This window comes from Hypanus sabinus, chromosome 28 (assembly GCF_030144855.1).
Source record: "Hypanus sabinus isolate sHypSab1 chromosome 28, sHypSab1.hap1, whole genome shotgun sequence".
Taxonomy (NCBI): domain Eukaryota; kingdom Metazoa; phylum Chordata; class Chondrichthyes; order Myliobatiformes; family Dasyatidae; genus Hypanus; species Hypanus sabinus.
This window is the reverse complement of record NC_082733.1, coordinates 15,167,113-15,191,307: the sequence shown is the minus strand read 5'-3', so window position 1 is coordinate 15,191,307 and position 24,195 is coordinate 15,167,113. Positions and strand designations below refer to the sequence as shown.

General features: G+C 41.2%; 1 protein-coding gene across 1 annotated transcript in view; it reads left to right on the top strand.

The window, feature by feature from the left end:
- adamtsl3 (ADAMTS-like 3) overlaps positions 1–24,195 on the top strand; it is a 740,135-nt gene that overhangs the window by 611,068 nt on the left and 104,872 nt on the right. Inside the window, exon 18 of the mRNA XM_059952647.1 lies at positions 22,462–22,672. Coding sequence (XP_059808630.1) covers positions 22,462–22,672 — 211 coding nt within the window. The remainder of the gene's footprint in view (positions 1–22,461; positions 22,673–24,195) is intronic.

Genomic DNA, 24,195 nt, shown 5'->3' with positions numbered 1-24,195 from the left:
AGGAGTCTGCAGAAGGTCTTGAACAGGTTAGGAGAAAGGTCAAGGAAATGGAATACTGTCTCGGGAAGTGTACGGTCTTGTACTTTGGTAGAGGGAATAAAGGTATAGACTATTTTCTAAATAGAGAGAAAATTCAGAAATCAGAAATGTTAAGGGACTTGGGGAGTCTTAGTGCAAGATTCCCCAAATGTAAACTAGTAGGCTAAGTCAGTGGTCAGGTAGGCAATTGTAATTTTAACATTCTTTTCATGAGGACTCAAATATAGAAGCAACGGTGTAGAGGCTTTATAAGGCGATGTATAGATTATCATTGGAGGGTTATGTGCAGTTTTGGGTTTCATATCTAAGTATGAGAATAACGGGGTACTTTTTGGTTGTTGGTGACTAGTGGTGATCTGCAGGAGTTGATGTTGGAACCATTTCTTTTCATGTATGTATCAATGATCCAGATGACAGAATTGATGGATTTATGTCCAAGTTTTCAAAAGATGGGTGGAAGGGCAGGTATGTTGAGGAAGCAGGGAGTCTCCAGAAGGACTTGGACTGATTAGGAGAATGGGCAAAGAAGTAGCAGATGGATTGTGGTTGGCATCCATCTGTCTCGAAGGACAATTGGTGATAATGCTCATCATCATCACAAGCCTGGGTGGAAGGTATGGAAATCCTGAGATGACCAGTCTTCAGGATCCCCCTTTTGACCACACCTGTGTAGTCCAAAGAAAAGCTTATGAAGCAATACATTTCACACCAGCTTGGCTGCAGAAGCTGCTGGAAGGATGTTCATTGCCATCCAGCCACTGCAGGGGCTCCACTCTGGATTTGTTGCTTGGTTTTAGTCCCATAGCCTTTGTCTCTCTCAAGGCTGCCCAAAAGGCAATGGGGCTATATACCAATAGCTGGGGACAGATGGAATACAGTGTAGGGAAATGTACAGTTGTGCACTTTGGTTGAAGGAATAAAGGTATAAACTATTTTCTAAATGGGGAGTGAAGTCTAAAATCAGTGATGCAAAGGGACTTGGGAGCCCTAGTGCAGAATTCCCAAACTGGGGTCTACGGATCCCTCAATTAATCATAAGGGTCCATAGCATAAAAAAAATTGGGAACCCCTGCCCTAAAGGTTAACTTGCAGCTTGAGTAGGCAGTAAGGAAGGCAAATGCAATTTTTAGCATTCATTTTTAAAAGACTAATATTTAAAAGCAAGGTCATAATTCTGAGTTCTTATAAGGTATTCGTCAGCCAGCATTTGGAACATTGTGAGCAGTTTTGGGCTTCTTATCTAAGAAAAGGTCAAGAGAAACTCCAGAGGAGGTTTATGAGAATAATCGCAGGAATGAAAAGGTTAATGTATGAGGGAGATACTCATTGAAAACTCCCGAATGTAGAAAGACCAGGATAATAGAGTGGACATGGAAAGGAAGCTTCCACTATAGTAAGGGAGTCTAGGACCAGACAGTACAGCCTGATAGTAGAAGGACATTCCTTTAGATCAGAGATGTGGGGAACTTATTTATCCAGAGGGTGATGAATCTATCGAATTCATTACCACATACTGTTGTAGAGGCAAGTCATTAGGTATACTTAAAGCAGAGGTTGATTCTTGATTAGTGAAGGTGTCAAAGGTTATGGGAGAAGGCAGGAGATTGAGGGGGAAAATGAACCAGTCATGATCGAATGGCATTGCAGACTCTATGGGCTGAAGGGCTAATTCTTAATTTTGCTCCTGGTCTTACACCAGGACACTGTAGGTCTTACCACTGAGGATCAAAACTTTTATTGTTGTAGTTACCAGACTCTAAACAGCAAGGTTTAAAATGTCAGTGCACATCACTGTATTGGTCAATATGGAAACATTGCAAGGAAATTTTTGTATAATTACTATAAATGTGCATCTGTGTACTGAAGTTAAGCCAGAGCTATCGTAGTTTAATATGAGGCTATTTGGGGAACAATAAATTCACTTGACTCCTTGGCATAAACACAAAGAGCTGGATTTCAGGCCCCTGTCTGGTATTCATTTAATAATTTAACACATAGTTGCAACCATGTAATGCATATCATATTCCCTGTTAGTAGAGTAAAACCTAGTTTCTCGACTGAAATTGAGGGATCAAGTTTTACATTTTGCTCATCTCTTCAATACATTAGTGGCAGCATTTTTTAAACATATTTCAAGGTTGCATCAAGAATTAATATAATTGAATAGTGTGGGAAAAATGGTGTGGCACAGATGACTTATACAAATGCAAAATATCTTTCTAAGTTATTTCTACATTTTTCCAAAACCTGTATCAATAATAACTCACTATTTTATTTCCTTCCATTACTGTTAAATACACTTGCCTATAGAACCACTTGAAAGGAAACCTATTGTTGCCCTTCTACTTATCAATGAAGTTTACAAATTCTGGGCACTGTTCCCATGACAAAGGAACACTCAAAGATTCTGGCCCAGCTATCTGCTTTTTCTGCTCCTTTGTTTTTTGCTTGAACAACATCATGCCAGGTGACATTTCTATCTAGAGTGGGAACAAAACTTGAACATACTATCCAACTTGTATGTCAGTCTTTCATTGTGACCTCAGTGGCATTTACTTTAGAGAGGATAGGCACTTCAATAAGCTCAAACACGAAAAGTCTGCAGATGCAACGCACACAAAACACTAGAGGAGCTCAGCAGGTCAGGCAACAACGATGGAAAAGAGTAAACAGTCAACATTTCGGGCCGAGACCTTTCCTCAGGATAAGCTTTCAATTTTTGTTCACAGTTGATCTATTCTGTCTATGACCCTTTGCTCTATTTTTTTGGCCCCAATCTTCACTGATTATATAAAATTGTACTGGAGAGCATTCAATCCAATGGATTTTTTCCAGAAGGAATGAAAGATAAACCAGACAACTAAGAACTAGATAGTCAATTTTAGGTAACCTCTTTGAATTTATTATTTAGGATGCAACAACGAAGCATTTAGAAATTTTTGGTTTTGTCAAAGTAAGATAAGATGAACTTAATGTTTGACAAATTATTTGGAAGGCTTTGAAGAAGCAGCCAATTAGAATAATTAAATGTTATATGGGAGATGTAATATAAATGGATCATAAGACCTAACAAAAGGCTTGTTCATTGAGGATAAACAGACAGTGCAATCTAAGTCAATAAATGTGGGGCAAAGCAATTGAATGGAGTGTAAAAATAATTAAATGAATAAATAAAAAGTGAAAGCATCATAGTTATAGAGCATATAAACTGGCCCTTCAACACAACTCATCCATGTCAGGGAGTATGGAGAGAAAGCAGGTACAAGGTTTTGAGTTGGATGATCAGCCATGATCATACTGAAAGGCAGTGCAGGCTCAAAGGGCCGAATGGCCTACTCCTACACCTATTATCTATGTTTCTCTGTCAATGAAGACTCTCATTTAAGCCACCTGCACAAAATGAAAGAGGAACTCAGCAAGTCAGGCAGCATCTGTGAACTGTCCTAATGAAGGGCCTAAGCCCAAAACATCATTTCCCTCCATACATGCGGCGCGACCTGCTGAATTCCTCAAGCACTTTTTGTGTTACTCATGATTTCCAGCATCTACAGAATCTCTTGCGTCTCATCTAAGCTAGCCTATTTGCCCACATTTAAACCATATCCCTTTAAACCTCTTCTATCCACATACCTGCCCGAATGTCTTCCAAATGTCACATTGTACTCTGACTGGCAAACGTTTATATATACATAACCACCCTCGGGATGAGAAACAGATCTCCCTCAGAGCCTGTGAAATCTCTCCCCTCTCACCTTAAGCCTCTGCCCTCTAGTTTTTGATTCTACAACCCTGGGAAAATGAAAGAACGTGTGCGTTCACCCAATCTATACCCCTCATGATTTTATACACCTCTGTAAGATCTCGCTTTAGTCTCCCAGGCAGCAAAGAATAATGTCCTAATCTGCCTAGTTTCTCTCTATAACCCAATTCCTCAAGTCTTGACAACATCCTTGCAATTTTCTTCCACACTCTTTTCAGCTTAATAGCATTTCCCAAAAATATTATGGTTTTCCCAAGTAAAGTAAGAAAAGACAAGTGAAGATACATAGATTAAATCACAGGCAGTATGCAGTTTACAATTTTCAAGATTGTTTATTGTCATTCTTCAGTGCACATGTATAAAAGAGAATGATGTGATTGTTACTCTGGATCCAGTGCAGCATAAACAAAACTCAATAAGCATGAAGAACACAATACAACGCTTCTACGTTTGAAATAGATTTTATTATCAACGTACTGTACATATATGTCACCATATACAACTCTGAGATCATTTTCTTGTGGTCATACTTAATAAATCTATAGAATGGTGAGTGGAGCCTCTGTCAGTCAGAGTTGACCATGGATATTGCCTCCTAGCTGTCTAGATATGCAAGCCTGGGCAGTACAAGCAAGCTGTTGCCCTTGTAGCAAGCTCCCCCTCTCTATGTATATGATAAACTTAAAGGAACAGCAGAGACCAATAGACCAATTGGTGCCAGCAGCATAGCAGGAGTTGCCAGTCAGCATTGAACTCAATGTAGGACTGCCTTAGGGTCTTCAGCTCCGGATTTTTCCCTCGGGGTTTACTCCTGAAGCCTTCCCCATGAGTGGGTCTAGCCGTAAGGCAGCAGAGCTTTGAGATCAGAGTTTTCCTTCTCTTAGCTGAGCTGTCAGCTGCAGCTGATGAGCCCCATGTGCCCCAAGTGACTTGTTTTCAGGTGCCAGTGGACCTACCTTTGCCCTTTCTCCTGACAGTAGAAATGGTTCTACCGGGCTTAGTAGCTAAGCCACATGTGAAGGCCAGGAGCTGGACTTGGACATGGTTGTCAGAGGGTATTTGAGGGAGCATTCAACAGACAGTGGGAATTTGTCCCAATTACCACCCCTGTCTGTAACAACCTTAGAACAGTAACTATAATAGAATGAATGAAAGACCGCCCAGCTAAGGCAAGATCAAGATGGCACTGGTGATCATCAGCGATATTCTGTGGGCTGCAGAAAATTGTTCCAATGCAAAAATGCAATAAATACAACAATGTTTATTTGCATCATCATTTCAGCTGGTTTTCGCTCCGTCAATGCAAGTAGTTGTGGTTGAGGTCAGTAAAGCAAATGTGAGTACATAGCTGAGATTTATCAAATTAATACCAGAATTGAAACAGCTTGGCTGTAATGAAAGGCATGAGTTGCTGTTTTCCACTAAAGTGTAAGAAACTAAGAGGAGATTTTTTTTAAATAGTGAAAGTCAATTCAGGAAGGGGACTGGCATATGAAGTGGGGGGGGGAATGAGGGAAAGAGAAATTTGAACTGTGAACAACTACTTTATCAATTACAAAATAGAGAAGTGAATGAGGGAAATCTCTTGGACGTTCTAGAGAGCCAATGGACAATCATATTCAATTTTAAGGCAGTCTTTTAAATTGCCATTCATCAGTCCATCCAAAACTGCTGGGAGAGTATATAACCATGCAACTTGGGATATTTATTTTATCTGTACCATTGTGGAGCAAGCCAATCAGCACAAATTTTATGTAAATACTGAGTAATTAGTCAAAAATATGTAAATGTACTTTAATGACTAACTATTTCAGCTCTCAGCATTGGAGTGGGAAATGAGGGAGATTTTAACTGAGGTAGGAAGAGTGCCAGGATATCAGAGCAGGGTGAATTATCCAGAGATCATAACTCTGAATTAGGGGATTTCACAAATTACAGCCTTGACTGAGGAGATCAAAGCAGTGGAGGAGTTAAAGGAAGATGAAAGGAAGTGGCCCTGGAAAGGGTAGGTCACCTTCCAAAATTCTTCAGTCTCTGGAGTAGTTCCTTCAGGTTTGGGGAAAAAGCAGGAAGTTATTGACCAGTAACAGGGAAAAGGCTAAAATTTATAATAACAGATGCAGTGACAAGTTCATTGCAAAGCGTTAATACAATTCAGCAAAATCAGTAGGAGTTTATGAAAAGGAAGTCATGATTAAAAATCTGTCCAAACTTTTTGAAAATGTAATGAGGAAAATAAGGAAGAATGAATGGAAATAGTGAGCTTTGACTTTCATGAAGCTATTGATACGGTATGGATTGGGAAATGCTTGATATATTAATGATTTGGATGAGGAAACTCTCAAGTTTGCACATGACATAAAACTTTTGGGAAGAATACAAAAAGGCTTCAATGTATTTTAATTAAGTTGCATGAGTGGACACATGCATGACAGATGTAATTTAATGTGGATATGTGCACGGGTGTGCACTTTGGTTCTAAAGACATAGAGACAGATTATTATCTGAACAATGACAGATTGCCTCTTACCCTTTCTCATTGACCCCTGGGCATCCTTATGTACTGATTGCCTCAGGCAGTTAGCAATACAAGTGGTATGTTGACATAAAGATTTGAATATAGGAGCAAGGATACCTTGCTGCAGCTGTACCGGTCCTTGGTGAGACCCATCTGGGGTGTATGTGCAGGTGTGAGAGAGGTAGCTTTTGCCATTGAGGGAGGGCAACAAAAGTTGATTCCACTAATTCCGTGGGCGGTAGAGCTGATGTACGAGGAAAGATTAAACCTGTAATCATGGGAATTTAAGTGAATAAGAGGGATCACAGAAAGCTATAAAATTCTAACAGGACTAGACATAATCTAGTGAGGATATTCCCAATGGCTGGAAAGTGCAGAACGGTGGTCATAGAGGCAGAATGCATCCCAGGCCATTTAGAACAAAGATGAGGAGTTTTTTTTGAACTCAAGAATTCTCCACCACAGAAGGTCGTGGCCAAGACATTAAAAATAAAGGTAAAAGTAAAGAAGTGGAAGTATTTCTCAGAGTCAGGAGACCAGGGGATAGCAGGCAGAAGGAAAGGACCAGGTACTAGAGTGGATGATCAGCTGTGATTGTTCTGCATGGCAAGCAGGATAAAAGGGCTTGCACCAATTTTCTTTTTTTCTCTGTAGCAGCCTCAAATCAATATTGAGCACATGAAGTAGAAACCATCAGGTTTCTGGACCAGCTTGGATAACTTCATTCACCTCAACACAGCTGACTCCACAACGATGGACTCCCTTCCAAAGACTATACAACTCATGTCTCAGTATTATCTATATATGTATTTATTTATTGTTAGTTTATTTTGTATTGGTACGGTTTATCTTAATTTTGCACATTGGTCTTACTTTTGTGTAGTTTTTCATTGATTCTATTGTGTTTCTTCATTCAGCTGTGAAAGCCTGGAAGAAAATGAATTTCAGGGTTGTATATGGTGACGTATACATACTTTGATAATAAATTTACTTTGAACTTTGAACTTTGAGGGTGGGGGCCTTGAAGTAAATGATTGTCAGGAGAATATGGGATGGAGAATGCATGAGGGGAGCAGATGTTATAAAAATGAGAAAGAGCCTATTTGGATCTGGTTCCCAGCTCTGAAACCTACTCCAGGAAAGGGCCTTTAAATAACCTCGCTTCAGAGGAGATAATGATCTTACATCATGGCTTTTCCAGGAATAACCAACAACAGGTGCTTCTCAGAACATAATTTCTCAGGCAATGCTGTAGAAAATATTGTGTGGGGAAAGATGTCAGCCTGCATGCAGCAGTTGCAGAGATCACGGCAGGCACGCATTGCTGACTAGGTGGTTGGTAGTGTGCAGTTAATTTTCCAGAGTTCCTGAATGGTCCCTGAAAATACCACAATCACATTCCACTGCAGAACCGGGGAATTTTCAGATGTACAGCACTGAAGGAAATGTTTCTGACGTTGTGAGCTGTGGAGAGGAAAGAGCTTGATTATTATGGTGATCAGGGGTCAGAAGTTCAAATTCTACTACAGTCAATAGTGAAGCTCTGCTCAACAAACCAGAAAATGGCAATGAAAGCTATTTGTTTCTAACTTCACCTTGATGTAAATCTAAGCCTAACATAAATGTTCCTGTTTGATTCTCATAACAAAGCAATGAAAGAAATCCAATCAGAATACTAAATTGATGCAGCGCCGAAAACTATCCAGCCCATGCAAGGGCAAGCTTTTTATTCATTTCCATTTCATCCCACTCCTCCTTGTAACTTTCCACAGTTATTTTTGTTCTAGTCATGTCTTCCTTTCCTTCATACTGGATATTGGACTTTTCTTTTCAATGCTTCACTTTCCCTTTGTATCTCTTGATCACACAATTACCCGCCATGATTCTCTCTCTCTCTCTCGTGCAAGTGTGTGCAGCCTCACCCACTTTCTTCATGTTAATATCTCTGCCTTTTTTTCCCTGTTTCTGTCTGTACTGAAGATAACAGTTTAAAAAACTAATTAAGCTGTTAAAAAATACCTCAACTCAATGCAGGCTTTATATTTTTTACTTTGTCTAGATATCATTTACCTCATAATTTCTGTTATAAACTACCTCCACTATACTGAGGTTTACTAGATGCCCTCTGCAGTCATGCTTTGAAAGTTTAAGCTCTGAACTCTCCTGGTAGATGTAGTTGTTTTTTCTCTCGGCTGACCCAGTGACTTTTCTGGATTAGAGAGTTTAAGTTATCAGGAGATTGGATAGGCTAGGTCTGCTTTCCCTGGAGCGGAGGAGGCTGAGAAGTAACATGATCGAGGTATATAAAATAATGACAGACACGGACAGGGTAGGTAACCAGAGTCTTTCCCATGGCTGGGGTGTCAAAAATTAGAAGGCGTGGATTTAACATGAGAATGAGAAGATTTAAAAGGAATCTTAGGGATCACTTTTTCTACAAAAAGTCAAGATTCAAGATTGTTTAATGTCATTTCCCATACACAAGTGTAAAGGAGAAATAATTGTAACTCTGTATCCGATGCAGCACAAAAAAACACGAAGATAAAAAATACGACAATGCAAAACGCAATAAATATCAATACATAAGATAGCTTATATACATAGATTGATTGTATGTCCATAAAGTGATGCTGTACAGGAGTATCTATACATAAGGTAACAGACAGGAAAGGATAAAGTAGTGATGGTGGGTTAGTGGGTGGAAGTGTGAGTGCCATTATTGAGAGCTGGAGAAGCCATTGTGTCTCTGTGTGCGGCCATCTTAATAAAAATAGGTGATACATGAAATGATTTGCCAGATGAGGTGGAAGCAGGGACAATAAAAGCACTCAAGAGCCATAGAAAACCTACAGTGCAATATAGACCCTTCAGCCAACAAAGCTGTGCCGACCATGTCCCTACCTTAGAAATTACCTAGGGTGACCCATAGCCCTCTATTTTTCTGAGCTCCATGTACCTATCCAGGAGTCTCTCAAAAGACCCTGTTGTATCCACCTCCACCACCATCACTGGCAGCCCATTCCACGCACTCACCACTCTGCGTATAAAACAAAACCTCTGACATCCCCTCTGTACTTCCAAACACCTTAAAGCTATGCCCTCTCATGCTGGCCATTTCAGCCATGGGAAAGAGCCTCTGACTCAATGAGACTCAATGCCTCTCATCATCTTGTACAGTTCTATTAGGTCACTTCTCATCCTTAGTCGCTCCAAGGAAAAAAGGCCGAGTTCACTCAACCTATTCTCATAAGGCATGCTCCCCCAATCCAAGCAATATCCTTGTAAATCTCCTCCACACCCTTTCTATGGTTTCCACATCCTTCCTGTAGTGAGGAGACCAGAACTGAGCACAGTACTCCAAGTGGGGTCTGACCAGGGTCCTATATAGTTGCAACATTACCTCTCGGCTCCTAAATTCAATTCCATGATTGATGAAGGCCAATACACCGTAGGCTTTTTTAAGCACGGAGTCAACCTGTGCAGCAGCTTTGAGTGTCCTATGGACTCGGACCCCAAGATCCCTCTGATCCTCGACACTTCCAAGAGTCTTATCATTAATACTATATTCTGCCATCATATTTGACCTTCCAAAATGAACCACGTCACACTTATCTGGGTTGACCTCCATCTGCCACTTCTCAGCCCAGTTTTGCATCCTATCAATGCCCTGCTGTAACCTCTGACAGCCGTCTACACTATCCATAACACCCCCACCTGCATGTTATCAGCAAATTTACTAACCCAGCCCTCCACTTCCTCATCCAGGTCAGTCATAAAAATCACGAAGAGTAAGTGTCCCAGAACAGATCCCTGAGGCACACCACTGGTGACTGACCTCCATGGAGAATATGACCTGTCTACAACCACTCTATGCCTTCTGTGGGCAAGCCAGTTCTGGATGCACAAAGCAAGGTCCCCTTGGATCCTGTACCTCCTTACTTTCTCAATAAGCTTTGCATGGGGTACCTTGTCAAATGCCTTGCTGAAATCCATATTAAGAGTTACTTGAATAAGCAGAGCATAGAAGGATATAGAAATAATACAAGCAAGTAATTGATATAGATAGACATGATGGTTAGTGTGGATGCAGAGAGCTGAGGGGTCAGTTTCTCTGGTGCACAACTCTATGGCTCCAACTTGACATTTTATTTCATAGATTGGCACTGACTTCTAATGGGAACCATTGTGAAATGGGTTTTATTCAAAGCAAATTATGTAAGTATTCAATATCATTCTCTTTAATATCTATGCAGCAAAGGATTATTATCTGGTGATACTAGCTCTTTAGATAGCGTATGATGCAAAAGTCTGGCTTTGTGCATTGTTTATAATGTAGTTCCAGCTCTTTAGATAGTGTATGATTTAAAAGTCTGGCTTTGTGCATTGTTTATAATTCAAAGTCAGTTTGGAGCATTGGAACTGAACATGCAACAGGATCACAAGTACTGATTGTAGAGTTTTACTGATCATAGTTTTACTGAACTGTTACTGTTAGTTTGACATACGATTGATAGAAACCCAATAACTTGCCTTTTGGATGTGCGGAGGGGCCAGGGGCTAGCTCAGACACCTCTGTGGTAATGTATAAAATGAATAAATGAAGCCAGCCTAAAGCTTTGAACCTTGCATGACTGACAGCTTAGTAAATTATTTATTTATAGTATGGTCTGATAGCTGATATTCCAAAATCTGGTATTCCGTTCATGAGAAGTTTTACTTTATTGAATTGTAGCTGTCAGCTAGATTTTCTGCCATGCCTGACATTAAAGCTCAGTTGCTTATTTTTGAAGTACTTCCATTGCACTTGGCTTCAATAGAATATTATCAAAGGATTTGATCTGAATGTAGAAAAGAAAGGATTGTATAACACTTCACAGAACCTGAGGATGGTCCAAGTGCAGTAAAGTCAATTGTGAACTTAAAATAAAAACATAAAATATTGGAAATATCTAACAGGTCAGGCAGCATCACTACAAAAAAAAAGTATTGCATGCACACAATTTTGTTTTCTCTTTCCATGCTAGCTGCCTAATCTGATTAATACATTAAGCTTTTCCCACTTTTATTTCAGAATTCCAGCAGCTTTCTAACATTGTTCCTGTATAATGCAGGATTGCAATAAAAGTAGTAACTATTTTAAAAATTAAAATTAGCAAGATGGCGCCGGTGACCAATGGCAAAATTTTTCAGACAGGTCACAAAGTTATTAGATACTCTAACACAAGAAAATCTGCAGATGCTGGAAATCCAAAGCAACACACACAAAATGCTGGAGGAAGACAGCATGCCAGGCAGCATCTATGGAAAAGTGTAAACAGATGCCGTGTCAGGAAAAGACCCTTCTTCAGGACTGGAAAGGAAGGGGGAAAAGTCAGAGTAAGAAGGAGTGGGGAGGGGATGAAGAAGTACAAGATGATGGGTGAAATTGGGAGACGGGGAGGGGGTGAAGTAAAGAGCTGGGAAGTTGATTGGAAAAAGAGATGCAGGCTGGAGAAGGGGGAATCAGATAGAAGAGGACAGAAGACCATGGAAGACAGGGAAGGGGGAGGAGCACCAGAGAGAGGTGATGGGCAGGTAAGGAGATAAATTGGGAGAGGGAAACAGGAATGGTGAATAAAGTAAGTGAGGGGAGTGCATCACTGGATGTGCGAGAAATTGATGTTCATGCCATCAGGTTGGAGGCTAACCAGACTGAATATAAGGTGTTGTTCCTCCAGACTAAGTGTGGCCTCATCACAGCAATGGAGGAGGCCATGGATAGACATGTTGGAATGGGAGTGGGAAGTGGACTTGAAATGGGTGACCAACGGGAGATCCTGCTTTTAGTGCTTGGCAAAGCGCTCTCCCAATCTTTGTTGGGACTCACCGATATACAGGAGGCCTCACTGAGAGCACTGGATACAGCAGATGACCCCAACAGACTCGCAGGTAAAATGTTGCCTCATCCAGAAGGATTTTTTGAGGCCCTGAATGGTAGTGAGGGAGCAGGTGTAGGGACAGGTGTGGCACTTGTTCTGCTTGCAAGGATAAGTACCAGGAGGGAGATCAGTGGGGAGGGACAAGTGGTCAAGGGAGTCGTGTAGGGAGCGATCCTTTGCGGAAAGTGGGTGGGGGAAAGATGCACTTGGTGGTGGGATCCCATTGGAGATGGTGGAAGTTATGGAGAATTATGTGCTGGATATGGAGGCAGGTGGGATGGTAGGTGAGGACAACAGGAACTCTACCCTTGGTCTGGTGGCAGGGGGATGGGGTGAGGGCAGATGTGCATGAAATGGAAGAGATGTAGGTGAGGCCAGTGTTGATGGTAGAGAAAGGGAAGTCCTTTTCTTTGAAGTAGAAGGACACCTCAGTTCTAGAATGAGAGAAGATCTGGCAGAGATGGAGGAACCGAGAGAAGGGAATGGCATTTTTACAAGTGACAGAGTGGGAAGAGGCAAGTTATCCAGAAAGTTCTGAGAGTTAGTGGGTTTAGAATAGATATTTGTAGATAAACTGTCTCCAGAGATGGAGACAGAGAGATTGAGATAAGGGAGAGAGGGTTCTGAAATGGACCAAATAAATTTGAGGGCAGGGTGGAAGTTGGAGGCAAAGTTGGTGAAATTGACGAGCTCAGCATGCGTGCATGAAGCAGCACCAATGCAGTTATTAATGTAGCATAGGAAGAGCTGGGGAGTGATGCCAGTGTAGGCATGGAATGTTCCACCTAGTTGATGAAAAGGCAGGCATAGCTGGGACCTATGTGACTACCCATGGCTACCCATGACTACCCATGACTACCCATGGTTTGAAGGAAGTGGGAGGAGCTGAAGAAGAAATGATTGAGGGTGGGAATCAGTTCCAGCAGATGGAGGTGAATGGTGGTGGAAGGGAACTGGTTGGGTCTGTTGTCCAGAAAGAAGCTGAGAGCTTTAAGGCCCACCTGATGGGGATGGGGGGAGGGGGATGGAGGTGTATAGGGACAGGACAATGAGATGATCGGGGCAGGGGAATTCTTTTAAAAATCAAGAGCTTGTGGAGTGTCATGGATGTAGGTAGCAAGGGACTGAACAATGGGCGATAAAATAGAGTTGAGTTATATAGACACAAGTTCATTGGGGCAGGAGCAGGCAGAAACAATGGGTCCATCTGGACAGTTAGGTGTGTAGATCTTAGGTAGAAGGTAGAAACTGGAAGTGCGGGGTAAGGGAACTATGAGGTTGGTGGCAGTGGATGGGAGATCACCAGAGTCGATGATTGATGGTGTGGCCTGGTGCTACTTAGTGTGATCCTGTTCAAGGGCTAAGTAAGAGAAGGTGTCTGAGAGTTGCTGTCTGTCCTCAGCAAGGTAGAGATCAGTCTGCCGGACTACTCCAGCACCTCCTCATCTGCATGTTTGATGGTGAAATTGGGATAAGTGCAGAGAGAGTGGAGAACCACATGTTCAGAGGGAGTAAGGTTAGAATTAGAGAGAGGCATGTTAAAGACGAGCTGGGTGATGTCTTGTTGGCAGTTAGTGATAAAAAGATCCAGAGTGGACAGAAGACCAGACTGAGGTGTCCAGGAAGAGGAGGAGGGTTGAAGATGGGAGAAGGAGTCAATGGTGAGAGGTGGCGATTCGTTGCCGAAGAAGAAGGCACAAAGACAGAGGTGACGAAAGAAAGGCTCAGCGTCATGGCATGCATAGAATTCACTGAGTGGTGGTTGCAGGGGGGCAAAGGTGAGGCCCTTACTGAAGACAACATGCTGCCTCAGAGAGGGGAAGGTCGGAGGGAATTATGAGGACCCAGTTCCCTTCCCCTCACCTTCTTACTTTGTGTTTTGGTTGACTTTTTTTTTTACAATTTGTACAATTTGTCTGCTTTTGCAAATTGGATATGTGGCAATCCTGTTGTGTGTGCTTTTCAGTGAATTCCATTGTGTTTCTTTGTTTTGTGAATGCTGCAAGACATTGAACCCCAAGTTTGTATATGGTATATATACAGTACTTTGATAACAAATTTTAACTTTGAACTTTAGATTTAGTGTTTTGCTGTGGAAATAAATTTCTTGATTGATTGTGGGCGTCTAAATAAATTAGTCGGAGTAACAAAGCACTTTTTGACAGTGGATCAGCTTCTCATGAACATTTGTGGATTTCCTTCCAGAGTTATCTCAGCTATTGAATAGCAGTAATTTATTTTTAACTGAATTCATGATTTTTAGCAGTAACGAGCAATATCAAACCACAGGGCACCTTTTTTTTTTTTGCGTCACCCACCCCCCTCCTCGCTCGCGAACCCCTCACCTTTTAGCTACTCTGTAATCACAAGTCCCTTTGGAATGTGAGCACTCCCCTGTTATCCTTCAGGATGCATTCTGTTTCTGATTCTTAATCACTGTAGGTCCAAAATCTGAACGCTCCTCACCCTCAAACCCCATTTAAAAGCTTACAGGGACTATAGCTATTCAAGGAGTCACCTCACTTTATCCTCCTTGAGAATACTTAGAGCTAAATAGTAAATACTGGCATTGGCAATTTTATCCATATCACAGAACAAATAAAATTTATTCCTGAAGGAGCAGCAGTAAGCCTCTTTAGCCTGTCCCAGAGTACATCATAATCTGCCCCAGGTCTCTCAGCTTCTCCTCATCTTAGAACAATGACCTACCAAGCTCAGAAGCATTACTTTGCTTATGTTGATTGTAATCACCGTTCAATTTGAAGACTCATCGTTACCTCAAAACTACACTTAGAGAGCATTTTGTACAAAATTTAATTTAAATCATTGCACTGTTCTGGGACCAAACCAAAGCCATTGTGTTTGGTGTTTTGAAAGTCTGAGAAATGGTGTTCTGACGTTTGTAACTTGGGATGTTTGACCTTGCCAGAGATATTAGACAGACCATCTTCCCAAAATTACTCAGTCTGTAGTCATTTGGGAATAACATTTTGTCCTGTGCCTGCCTACTGATATTAATGTTCACAGCATCATCGGCTGGTGTCCAAGATGTGTCCTTGGCATGCACAGTAAACACTTAATCTGGAAGTTGTGAATGAATGCATTGACATACGAACACTTGCGACCACAACCAATCAGCACGCATAGCTGTGTATCCTCATTACTGACAAGATAATGGGCTGGAATGAGCTCCAGTGATTCCGTATAAGTCAGGAACAAGCTTGGGGTTGGATGCTGGTTCATTTGTTGATACCACTGTGCTGTGGAACACAGACAAGCTGAGCTCATCGGCTGGATGCACTTTGCATTCAAACTCTCAAACTTATGCCAACCTGTCTCATTTATTTCAGCTGGGTGACCCATCTGGTTTGAAAAGTTAAGTGAGAAGATTTAATTAAACACATTAAGTCTAACTAAATTAATTCAATGTAATTGGACTTAATGTCTCAATTAAATCCTCTTATTTCAATGCATCTTTAAGTAAATTTACTTTTTTCTTAAAGAACGTTTAATTTTTCTTCAGAATGTGGGGCCAGATATATTTAGTTTTTAATCTCCATAAATAAGTCACTTTGAGTCAAAATTACGACTGGTTATGGCAGCTGAAATGCTTTCTTAATTATCCAGTAGATAAAATGTAAGGAGTGTTTTACTTTGTCCTTGCCCTCATGGACACTGTTGAGTTGTATTAAGAATATAAGATCAAAACCTTACGAGTAATTAGCAGGTGTCCCAAGATCTGATGTGCAGAGTCAGGTTAGTGATTTGAAGTGAAATGCATGTCTCCGTGTGTACCCGAGGATGAGCACTGCTCCTTGCTGGGGGAGGCAGGCAAGTGACTGCTGCCAGCCATCTTCGGAAATACTCCCCAGCGAGGCTTTGATGATCTGGAGGGTGAGTGAGTTTGGACAGGTGGGGGCATTGGGGTGAGCTTGGGAAAGAAAGTGAATGATGGGGCTCTGCTTGTGAGGGACCGGGGGAATCAAGAAAAATACATTACATCATCAGCAGGAGGAATTGCAGATGCTGGAATCTGAAGCAAAAATCTGCTGGAGGATTGTAATGCATTGAGCAGCATCTGTGGGAGGAAAGGAATTAGTGACATTTCAGGTTGAAGCTCTGCGTTGATAATTCCTTTTCTCCCACAGATGCTGATTGACCTACTAAGTTCTTCCAGGAGATTCATATCAGACTCCGACCTCACTGCTGCCTTCAAAGGTGGTGAATGTACAGTACTATGCAAAAGTCTTGGTGCATGTATATAGCCAGGGTGCCTAAGCCTTTTGCACAGTACTGTAGTAATTTTATGCATTGCACTGTACTAGTGCTGCAAAAAAAAAATCATGATGTACAGTTATGTGAGTGATAATAAATCTGACTGATATAGGTCTCTGTCAGGGACTGAGAGTAGGAAGGGGGCAGGGAGAGGGAGAGCGAGTTTCTAAGTCTGGTGGGAGCAAAGGATTTCGGGAATGGCAAGAGTGGAGCTATGCTGGAGGGGTGTTAATAGATGGCAGAGAAGGAAGGCCAGGAAGGGGAATTGCGTGGGTGCAGACACATCCAGCCCTGAGACATCAGGCAAGGCATTTGATCCCAAACCATTGGTTTATTGATCATTGCAGAATATCTCCCTGGTGTTTCGTGCTCCCTCCCTGTTTCCTTCCCCTTTTCCCAACGTTGTCTTAATAAAGCTTTTATAAAGCTTTCTATCTGCTGACCGGTAGCACACATGCATCTTGCTAATACTGATGTGTATCAGCTCAGAGGAGTGAGAAAGCTTATGTATTTTATCATGCATTGACTTAAAACTCACAAGGGTAGCTTATGAAAATCTTTATGAAAGCAATGAACAAGGAAGGTGAAGGTATTCGATATTTGAGACAGATGTTCTGCAGAAGAACTGATGCCAAGATTAAGAAGGCATTTTTGTTGGTCCACAATCAAACAGGCCATCAATGACAGGCAGCTCGAAGAATTCCCAGTGGGACTAGAGAAAATCACATGGAAGGCATTCAAGGACGTTGCTGAAATTTTTCTGGATACCTACAGAGCACCAAACTACATGCAGCTAGTAGACAACATGCTTGAAGCATACAAGACCATGAAGTGCAACATGTAACTAAAGATTCATTTTCTGCATTCCCAGTTAGACTTCTTCCCTGCAAATCTTGGCGCTGTCAACGACGAGCATTGTGGAAAGTTTCACCAGGACATTGTAGTTGTGGAGAAACACTATCAGAGCAACTGGAACACATCCACGCTGACTGATTATTGTTAGACATTTAAGTGAGAAGCCTCACACACTGAGTACAAACGAAAGTCATCAACAAGACATTTTTATCAGCTGAAAAATTGCAAAGCGTCGGCACCATTATGCAATTAAACACATTATATTTTTAAAAACAGTTAATTACTTGATTCTTCAAATTCCTATGTGATACAAGTAGTCTGAAATTATATTCATGTTCAGCTTCAAGTGGTCTGTCACAAACAAAAAAAAACATGCTGAGGAAGCAACACTTTAGAAAAAGTTTGTTCTCCAGTGTACTCGCACAATCATCTACTCTATTTGCAATTCCTCAACAGATGAAGTAACCCCTACAGAATCCCTCAATATCCTAATGGTCATCATTGACCAAAATTTCGTGTTCTCATCTCCTTCCAGAACCAACACTGCAGGCTGTAATTCCTACCAGCCACGTGAATATCATACCAGGAGTCTGATTATCCTGTGGCATATTTTAGTAGGAATAATCCAACTAGGGCATACATGGTAAATGGTAGGGCATTGAAGAATACAATAGAACAGAGTGATCTAGGAATAATGGTGTATAGTTCCCTGAAGGTGGATTCTCATGTGGATAGGGTGGTGAAGAAAGCTTTTGGTATGCTGGCCTTTGTAAATCAGAGCACTGAGTATAGGAGTTGGGATGTAAAGTTAAAATTGTACAAGGCATTGGTAAGACTGAATTTGGAGTATTGGGTACAGTTTTCTGGTCACCAAATTATAGGAAAGATATCAACAAAATAGAGAGAGTACAGAGAAGATTTACTAGAATGTTACCTGGGTTTCAGCAGCTAATTTACAGGGAAAGATTGAACAAGTTACGTCTTTATTCTTTGGAGTGCTGAAGGTTGAGGGGGGACTTGATAGAGGTATTTAAAATAATGAGGGGGATAAATCGAGTTGATGTGAATAGGCTTTTTCCATTGAGAGTAGGGGAGATTCAAGCAACAGAACAGGATTTGAGAGTTAGGGGGCAAAAGTTTAAGGGTAACACGAGGGGGAATTTCTTTACTCAGAGAATGATAGCTGTGTGGAATGAGCTTCCAGTAGAAGTGACAGAGGCAGGTTCAGTATTGTCATTTAAAGTAAAATTGGATAGGTATATGGATAGGAAAGGAATGGAGGATTATGGGCTGAGTGCGGGTCAGTGGGACTAGGTGAGAGTAAGCGTTGGCATGGACTAGAAGGGCCGAGATGCCCTGTTTCCGTGCTGTAATTCTTATATAGTTATATGGTTATATCACTCACCTCCCGACTTTGCTACCAGGCAGGAGTGATTTGGAACTCTTTTTCTGTATGGGTACAGCTTCAGTAGCATGTAAGACCCACGACACTATCCGGAACAAAGTACTACTGTTGACCAGCATCTCATCCACTGCCCAGAATGTTCATGGCTCACCACCATCACCGTACAGTGGCTGTGTGGTGTACCATCAATAAAGTTCATGCAGTTACTCCACTAGCTACTCCATCGATGCCTACTGATACTGCGACCTTTACTACTGAGATGAACAAGGCAGCGTGGGTGCTCCACTCCCTACAGGTTCTCCTCTGAGTCACATGGCAAACCCCCTTGAAAAATACTTTCCATTCCTTCAACATTACCAGATCAAGATACCAGAACTCTCTTCACAGTTGAGGCAGCACCGACATCAGATAGACCAGACAACTCTCCACTATCTCATCAAGGACAGGTATCAATGGACAAGAATGCTAGCCTTGCCAGAAATATCTATATCCTGAAGAAGAGGAAGAATAGCCCTTGTCAGTGGAGTTATCGGGGCACCATCATGACAGTGTTTCTGTAGCAGGCTATTCTTGTATTTATGAGGCTGGGTTACTAGCTTGATGCTCAACCCAACTTAGATTCAGACTCGGGAACCTTTGCTCCGGAGTCCGGCACTGATGTTATTGCGCCACCAAGCGGGACTCTATATCCTGAACAGTTAACAAATTATTTTTAAAAAATAATGCTTCTATTCTATTTTAATATGATTTCACAGGAGCATTCAATTCAAAAGTCCCTGGAGCCATGGACAGAGCCAATATTTTTCCCTGCCTCAGTGGTGAATTCATTATTTCATTATCAATAAATCTAACTAAATTAATTGTAAGTACATTGCTACGGTTGGCAGGACCAGAGTTACATTACTGCTGCCTTTGGCCTGATGCACACCAACTACCAGGCAGAAATTTTGTATAATAGAGAGACACCAGGTGGTAGAATCTATGTGTTCTCTCAGCATTAGCAAAGCTCTTGCATTAAAAGCAAAGCAGTATCCCTGCTGAATATCTGTACGGAAAATGCTGGATATACTGAGCAGGTCAGGCAGTATCTGTGGAGATTGAAGCAGTTCTGACAGTCCAGACCTGAAAGTCTTTCTTATATCACACATCCTGTCAGACCTGCTGTGCAATTCCATTATTTTCTGTCATATTCAAGTTATGACGTATACATAAAGTAAAACAGATTGCATGGACAAATTATAGTTCAGACTTTGTAGCATTCTAGTTATAATCAGCTCATTGCAGTACAGAACATAGATATTTAAGAAGCAAATCTTTAACTGGGTTGTCATTTATGATGATGTTTTTTGTGGTATTATGTTTGTGAATGCAAATGTAAGTTACCTAATTTGAAAGTTGTTGATAATCATTGAAGGCCATATATTATACTTCCACCATCAAGGCAACATCGGGTTTCTGCACAGTCTTTGCTTCTGGCAATACTATTAAATGTACAGTGGAACTATACCTATGATTAAATTACTAAATTACCTTGATGGAATCTTAGGTCTGGAGATTTTTCCAGTATATATGAGAATATTATTAAAATCCCTTCTGATAATGGCTTTGCCATATTTTTAGAAAATTAGTATAGAATAATGTAAAATTTTTCAAGAGAATCACATTTAGGAATTATTCTCAGAAAGGTGAAGGCAAATAAACAAAAACATAGGAACAGGATTAGGCCTTACAGACCTCATCATGACTAATCTTCTCTTTCTCAATTCCTGGTCTCTCCCCATACCACTTGATGCCTTTTGTAACTGGAAGCCTATTGTATGTAAATATACAATCCACCCCTGCACAAAGAGCTGACCTACAGGCACCCCTATATTTGAATGACTTCCCTAAAGTTATTATTTTCAAAAGTCCAAAATACTCTATATACACAGGTGCATTCCTATGAACAGCAGAGTCGTTTTCTTCTTTCTCTCTTTTCACTTAGAATACCTGTTGTTTCTTATGAATCTTATACAATTTTCATGTTGTTCATTTCAGTGCTGTGGATGTATAGTTATCATTTTGTGACTTTTCCAAATTAGGGACAGAATCAACTTCAGGGCATCTATAGCAATGGAACTTGCTTATTAGCCAAGGACAGCCTTTATTCAGCAACTTGGCCACCACAGCATTTCTGTGAAGGAATTTCTGCAAATTTACTGCCCTCTGGGAACAAAAAATCTGCTCATTTCAAGCCTAAAGGTCTTCAAGATTCAAAATAGTTTATTGTCATTCTTCAATACACAAGTGTAGAGGAGAATGAAGTGATTGTTACTCCAGATCTGAGGCGGGATAAAATACACAATAAGCATAATAAGTACAATAAAAAAGCACAATAAATATAAATATAAAAACAATCCTAAAAAAGCACAATCTATCAGTAACTGTTTGAGTGTGGCCTTATATACAAAAGATGAGATTATATACGTAGACTGTTTGTATGTCCAGTATGTAAAATGAAGCTAGGTCCAGGAGTAGCTGTACATAAGGTGACTTTGACAGGAGATAACTCAGTGACAAAGTGACTCTTGGCAAGAAGAGCTCTTCTTTGCAGCAGCAGGGCACATGAAAATACAATAGGACAGCGATTGTTAGTGTGTGTATGAGGTGTAGATGTGTAAGCATAAAGAGGCAGTGCATAGGGGGATGAAAGGTGCTGTGGAGTGGAGTGGCTCATGTGTATATGCTGGTGGGGTGGGTTCATGGCTGAAGGTGTTGACCAGCCTAACGGCTTGGGGGTGTTAACCAATTTTGAGTTCAGTGGTCCTGGCATGGACAGTGCTTAGCTTCCTCCCTGATGAGAGGGAGAAAAACAATTCATAAGCAGGGTGAGCGGGATTCTTCATGATATTGCTTACCCAGTACCTTGATACTGTGACCCCTTGCGAGAGACAATCGACTCGAGGGAAACAATCTCCCACATCTAGTCTGTACATTAATACATCTCGATGCAATCTCCTCTAACTCTTCAAAACTCCGGTGAATACAAACCCAGATGATTCAATCTCAGATAGTTCCAAAACTTAGGAATCAGCAGCTAATTTATACGACTGTAATTTCTGCATGATCATCATTTGACTCTGTTTAATCACATTTTCTTATCCACATCTCAGGGTGTTACATTTCTTCTCAGATCACATTTTACAAAGGAACTTGTGAGGACTGATTGAGAATAATTAGTCAGCCATTCAGAAGTCAAAATATGACCACTGGCCTGAAACAATGCAACATTTAGTCACTGAACTTTTTCTTTCTCTGAGCAGCTGCACATGGTTTAGAAATGTGGGCAAGGGGGGGGGGTTGTTCATGAGTAAATTACAGAGATTTATCAGGCATTTAAAAAAAAAATCAACTGAGATTGTCTTGGACGGCCAAATGTGACGTCAGGTTTGACCTTCATCTTTTTATTACCTACAGAGAATTCGAACAGTCCTCGCGATGTAAAACCTAGCAGATTCTTGGCCAACAGCATCACCCAGGTTCTTATTTCATTCCAGGTCTGTGGTTGATTAGATCTTCCATCACAAATTATCAACAATCTATTCAAACAAATCCGAGTTAATGGAACCTTCATCAACTAACTTCATGCATTGGTTGTTATTTTGTTCTCAAGTATGATCCAAGTTCTTAGTTTTTTTTTTCTTTTTCTCAGATGGGGCACAACATCGTGGAAACAATGCAGTGCTACTTGTGGAGTTGGAATACAAACGAGGGAGGTTTTCTGTAGTCGTGTGGTGTCACACCTCACCGAGGAGTCCGTCAGAGTTGCCGTCGAGGAGTGTTCAGATCCAAAGCCCCCGGAAGTTCAGGCCTGCAATCAGTTTGATTGTCCTCCATCGTGGCATAAAGGGGAATGGCAGCCGGTGCGTGAAGTTCTGACAAAGATTCAAACCATCTGAAATATGCTGATTTTCAGAACCTAACAATTAGTTCAAATTGATTTTTTCAGTAGACTGTGGTAGGTGTGTAAATAGTACCTCAGTTATGATTATTTATAACATACTTGTTTTAATATGAGTGGTGTAGTGGTTAGCACAATGCTTTACAGTAGAAGCGACCTGGGTTCAATTCCTGCTGCTGCCTGTAAGGAGTTTCTATATCCTCTCCATGACCGCGATGGCTTCCTTTGATGCTTCGGTTTCCTCCCACTCTCCAAAGACGACCTGGTTGGTAGGGTAATTGGTCATTGTAAATTGACCCATAACCGGCCGATGGTGTAGTGGCATCCACACTAGACATCTCGGCGAGTGGTCCCAGGTTTGAATCCAGCCAGCTTTCCATCCATGCTGGGTCGAGCTAGCAACTTGGCCTTGTAAAAATCAGACAAATGCTAAAGATACGGCAAGGTTCTGCCTGATCCACAATGAGGCGCAGAGAGGAACAACAACAACGACAGTTTGTCCCGTGATTAGGCGAGGGTTAATCAGGGGATTGTTGGGCGTGTAGCTCGAAGAGGTGGAAGAGCCTATTTCACGCTGTATCTCAATAAATAAATAAATTTGGGTAGTATTGAAAATCCTCAAATGCCATTGTAAAAAAAAATCTAAAGTAAAAATAGTGAAGGCTGGAGATACTCAGCAGAAAGGACAGCATCAGTAGAACATGAAGGGTCTTTGATCTGAAATGTTATTTCCGGTTCTCTTTCTACAGGTAGCTGCCCAACTTGCTGAGTATTTCTAGCATGTTCTGCACTGATTTGTAATTTAACCCACCTTTTGCAGAATTGGTAGTTCACCTGCAACGTTAAAATTACATGCCACAGGATTTTACTCGGTATGGAAGTCAATCGAGCGGTGTTGAGTGGAATGTGAAACTAGTGCTCCACCCAATCCCATAAAACCCTGCCCCACTAACCAAGCTAAAGCTTAACCCCCAAAGCACAGGTTGATCACAGTTTGTTTACATCGAGTGATCAATTCTAACGTGAGCAATCAATCCTGTTATAACCAAGTGTCTTTGCCAGAGGCTATCAGGTTGCCTGTGCTGAGGCTTTTCCTGAGAAGAAATGGCTGGGGATTTGCTGCAGACTATTTACACCAGTCTGATTCAAATTACACTGGTTCATGGCCAGCGTCAGGAGGTGGTAGTTACTCTAAATTTGGAGTAAATAATTCTATTGTCATTTGCATTAGAAGGACTGACATGAAACAGCTGCATATTTAGAACAGGCATAAATTTGGAAATTCATGATCCAGAAATGGGGAAACTGATTCTCAGATATTCGTTCAAAAAGCACAACTCTGAACAACATTGAAAGTCGGACTAAATGATGTTGAGAGATAAGATTCTGATGTGTGAAGTATAGAACAAACTCGTTGAGAGTCTTACAACCCTCTTCCAAATGAGCTATGCTACACTAAAGATGAATCGTGTGTTTATTGACAAG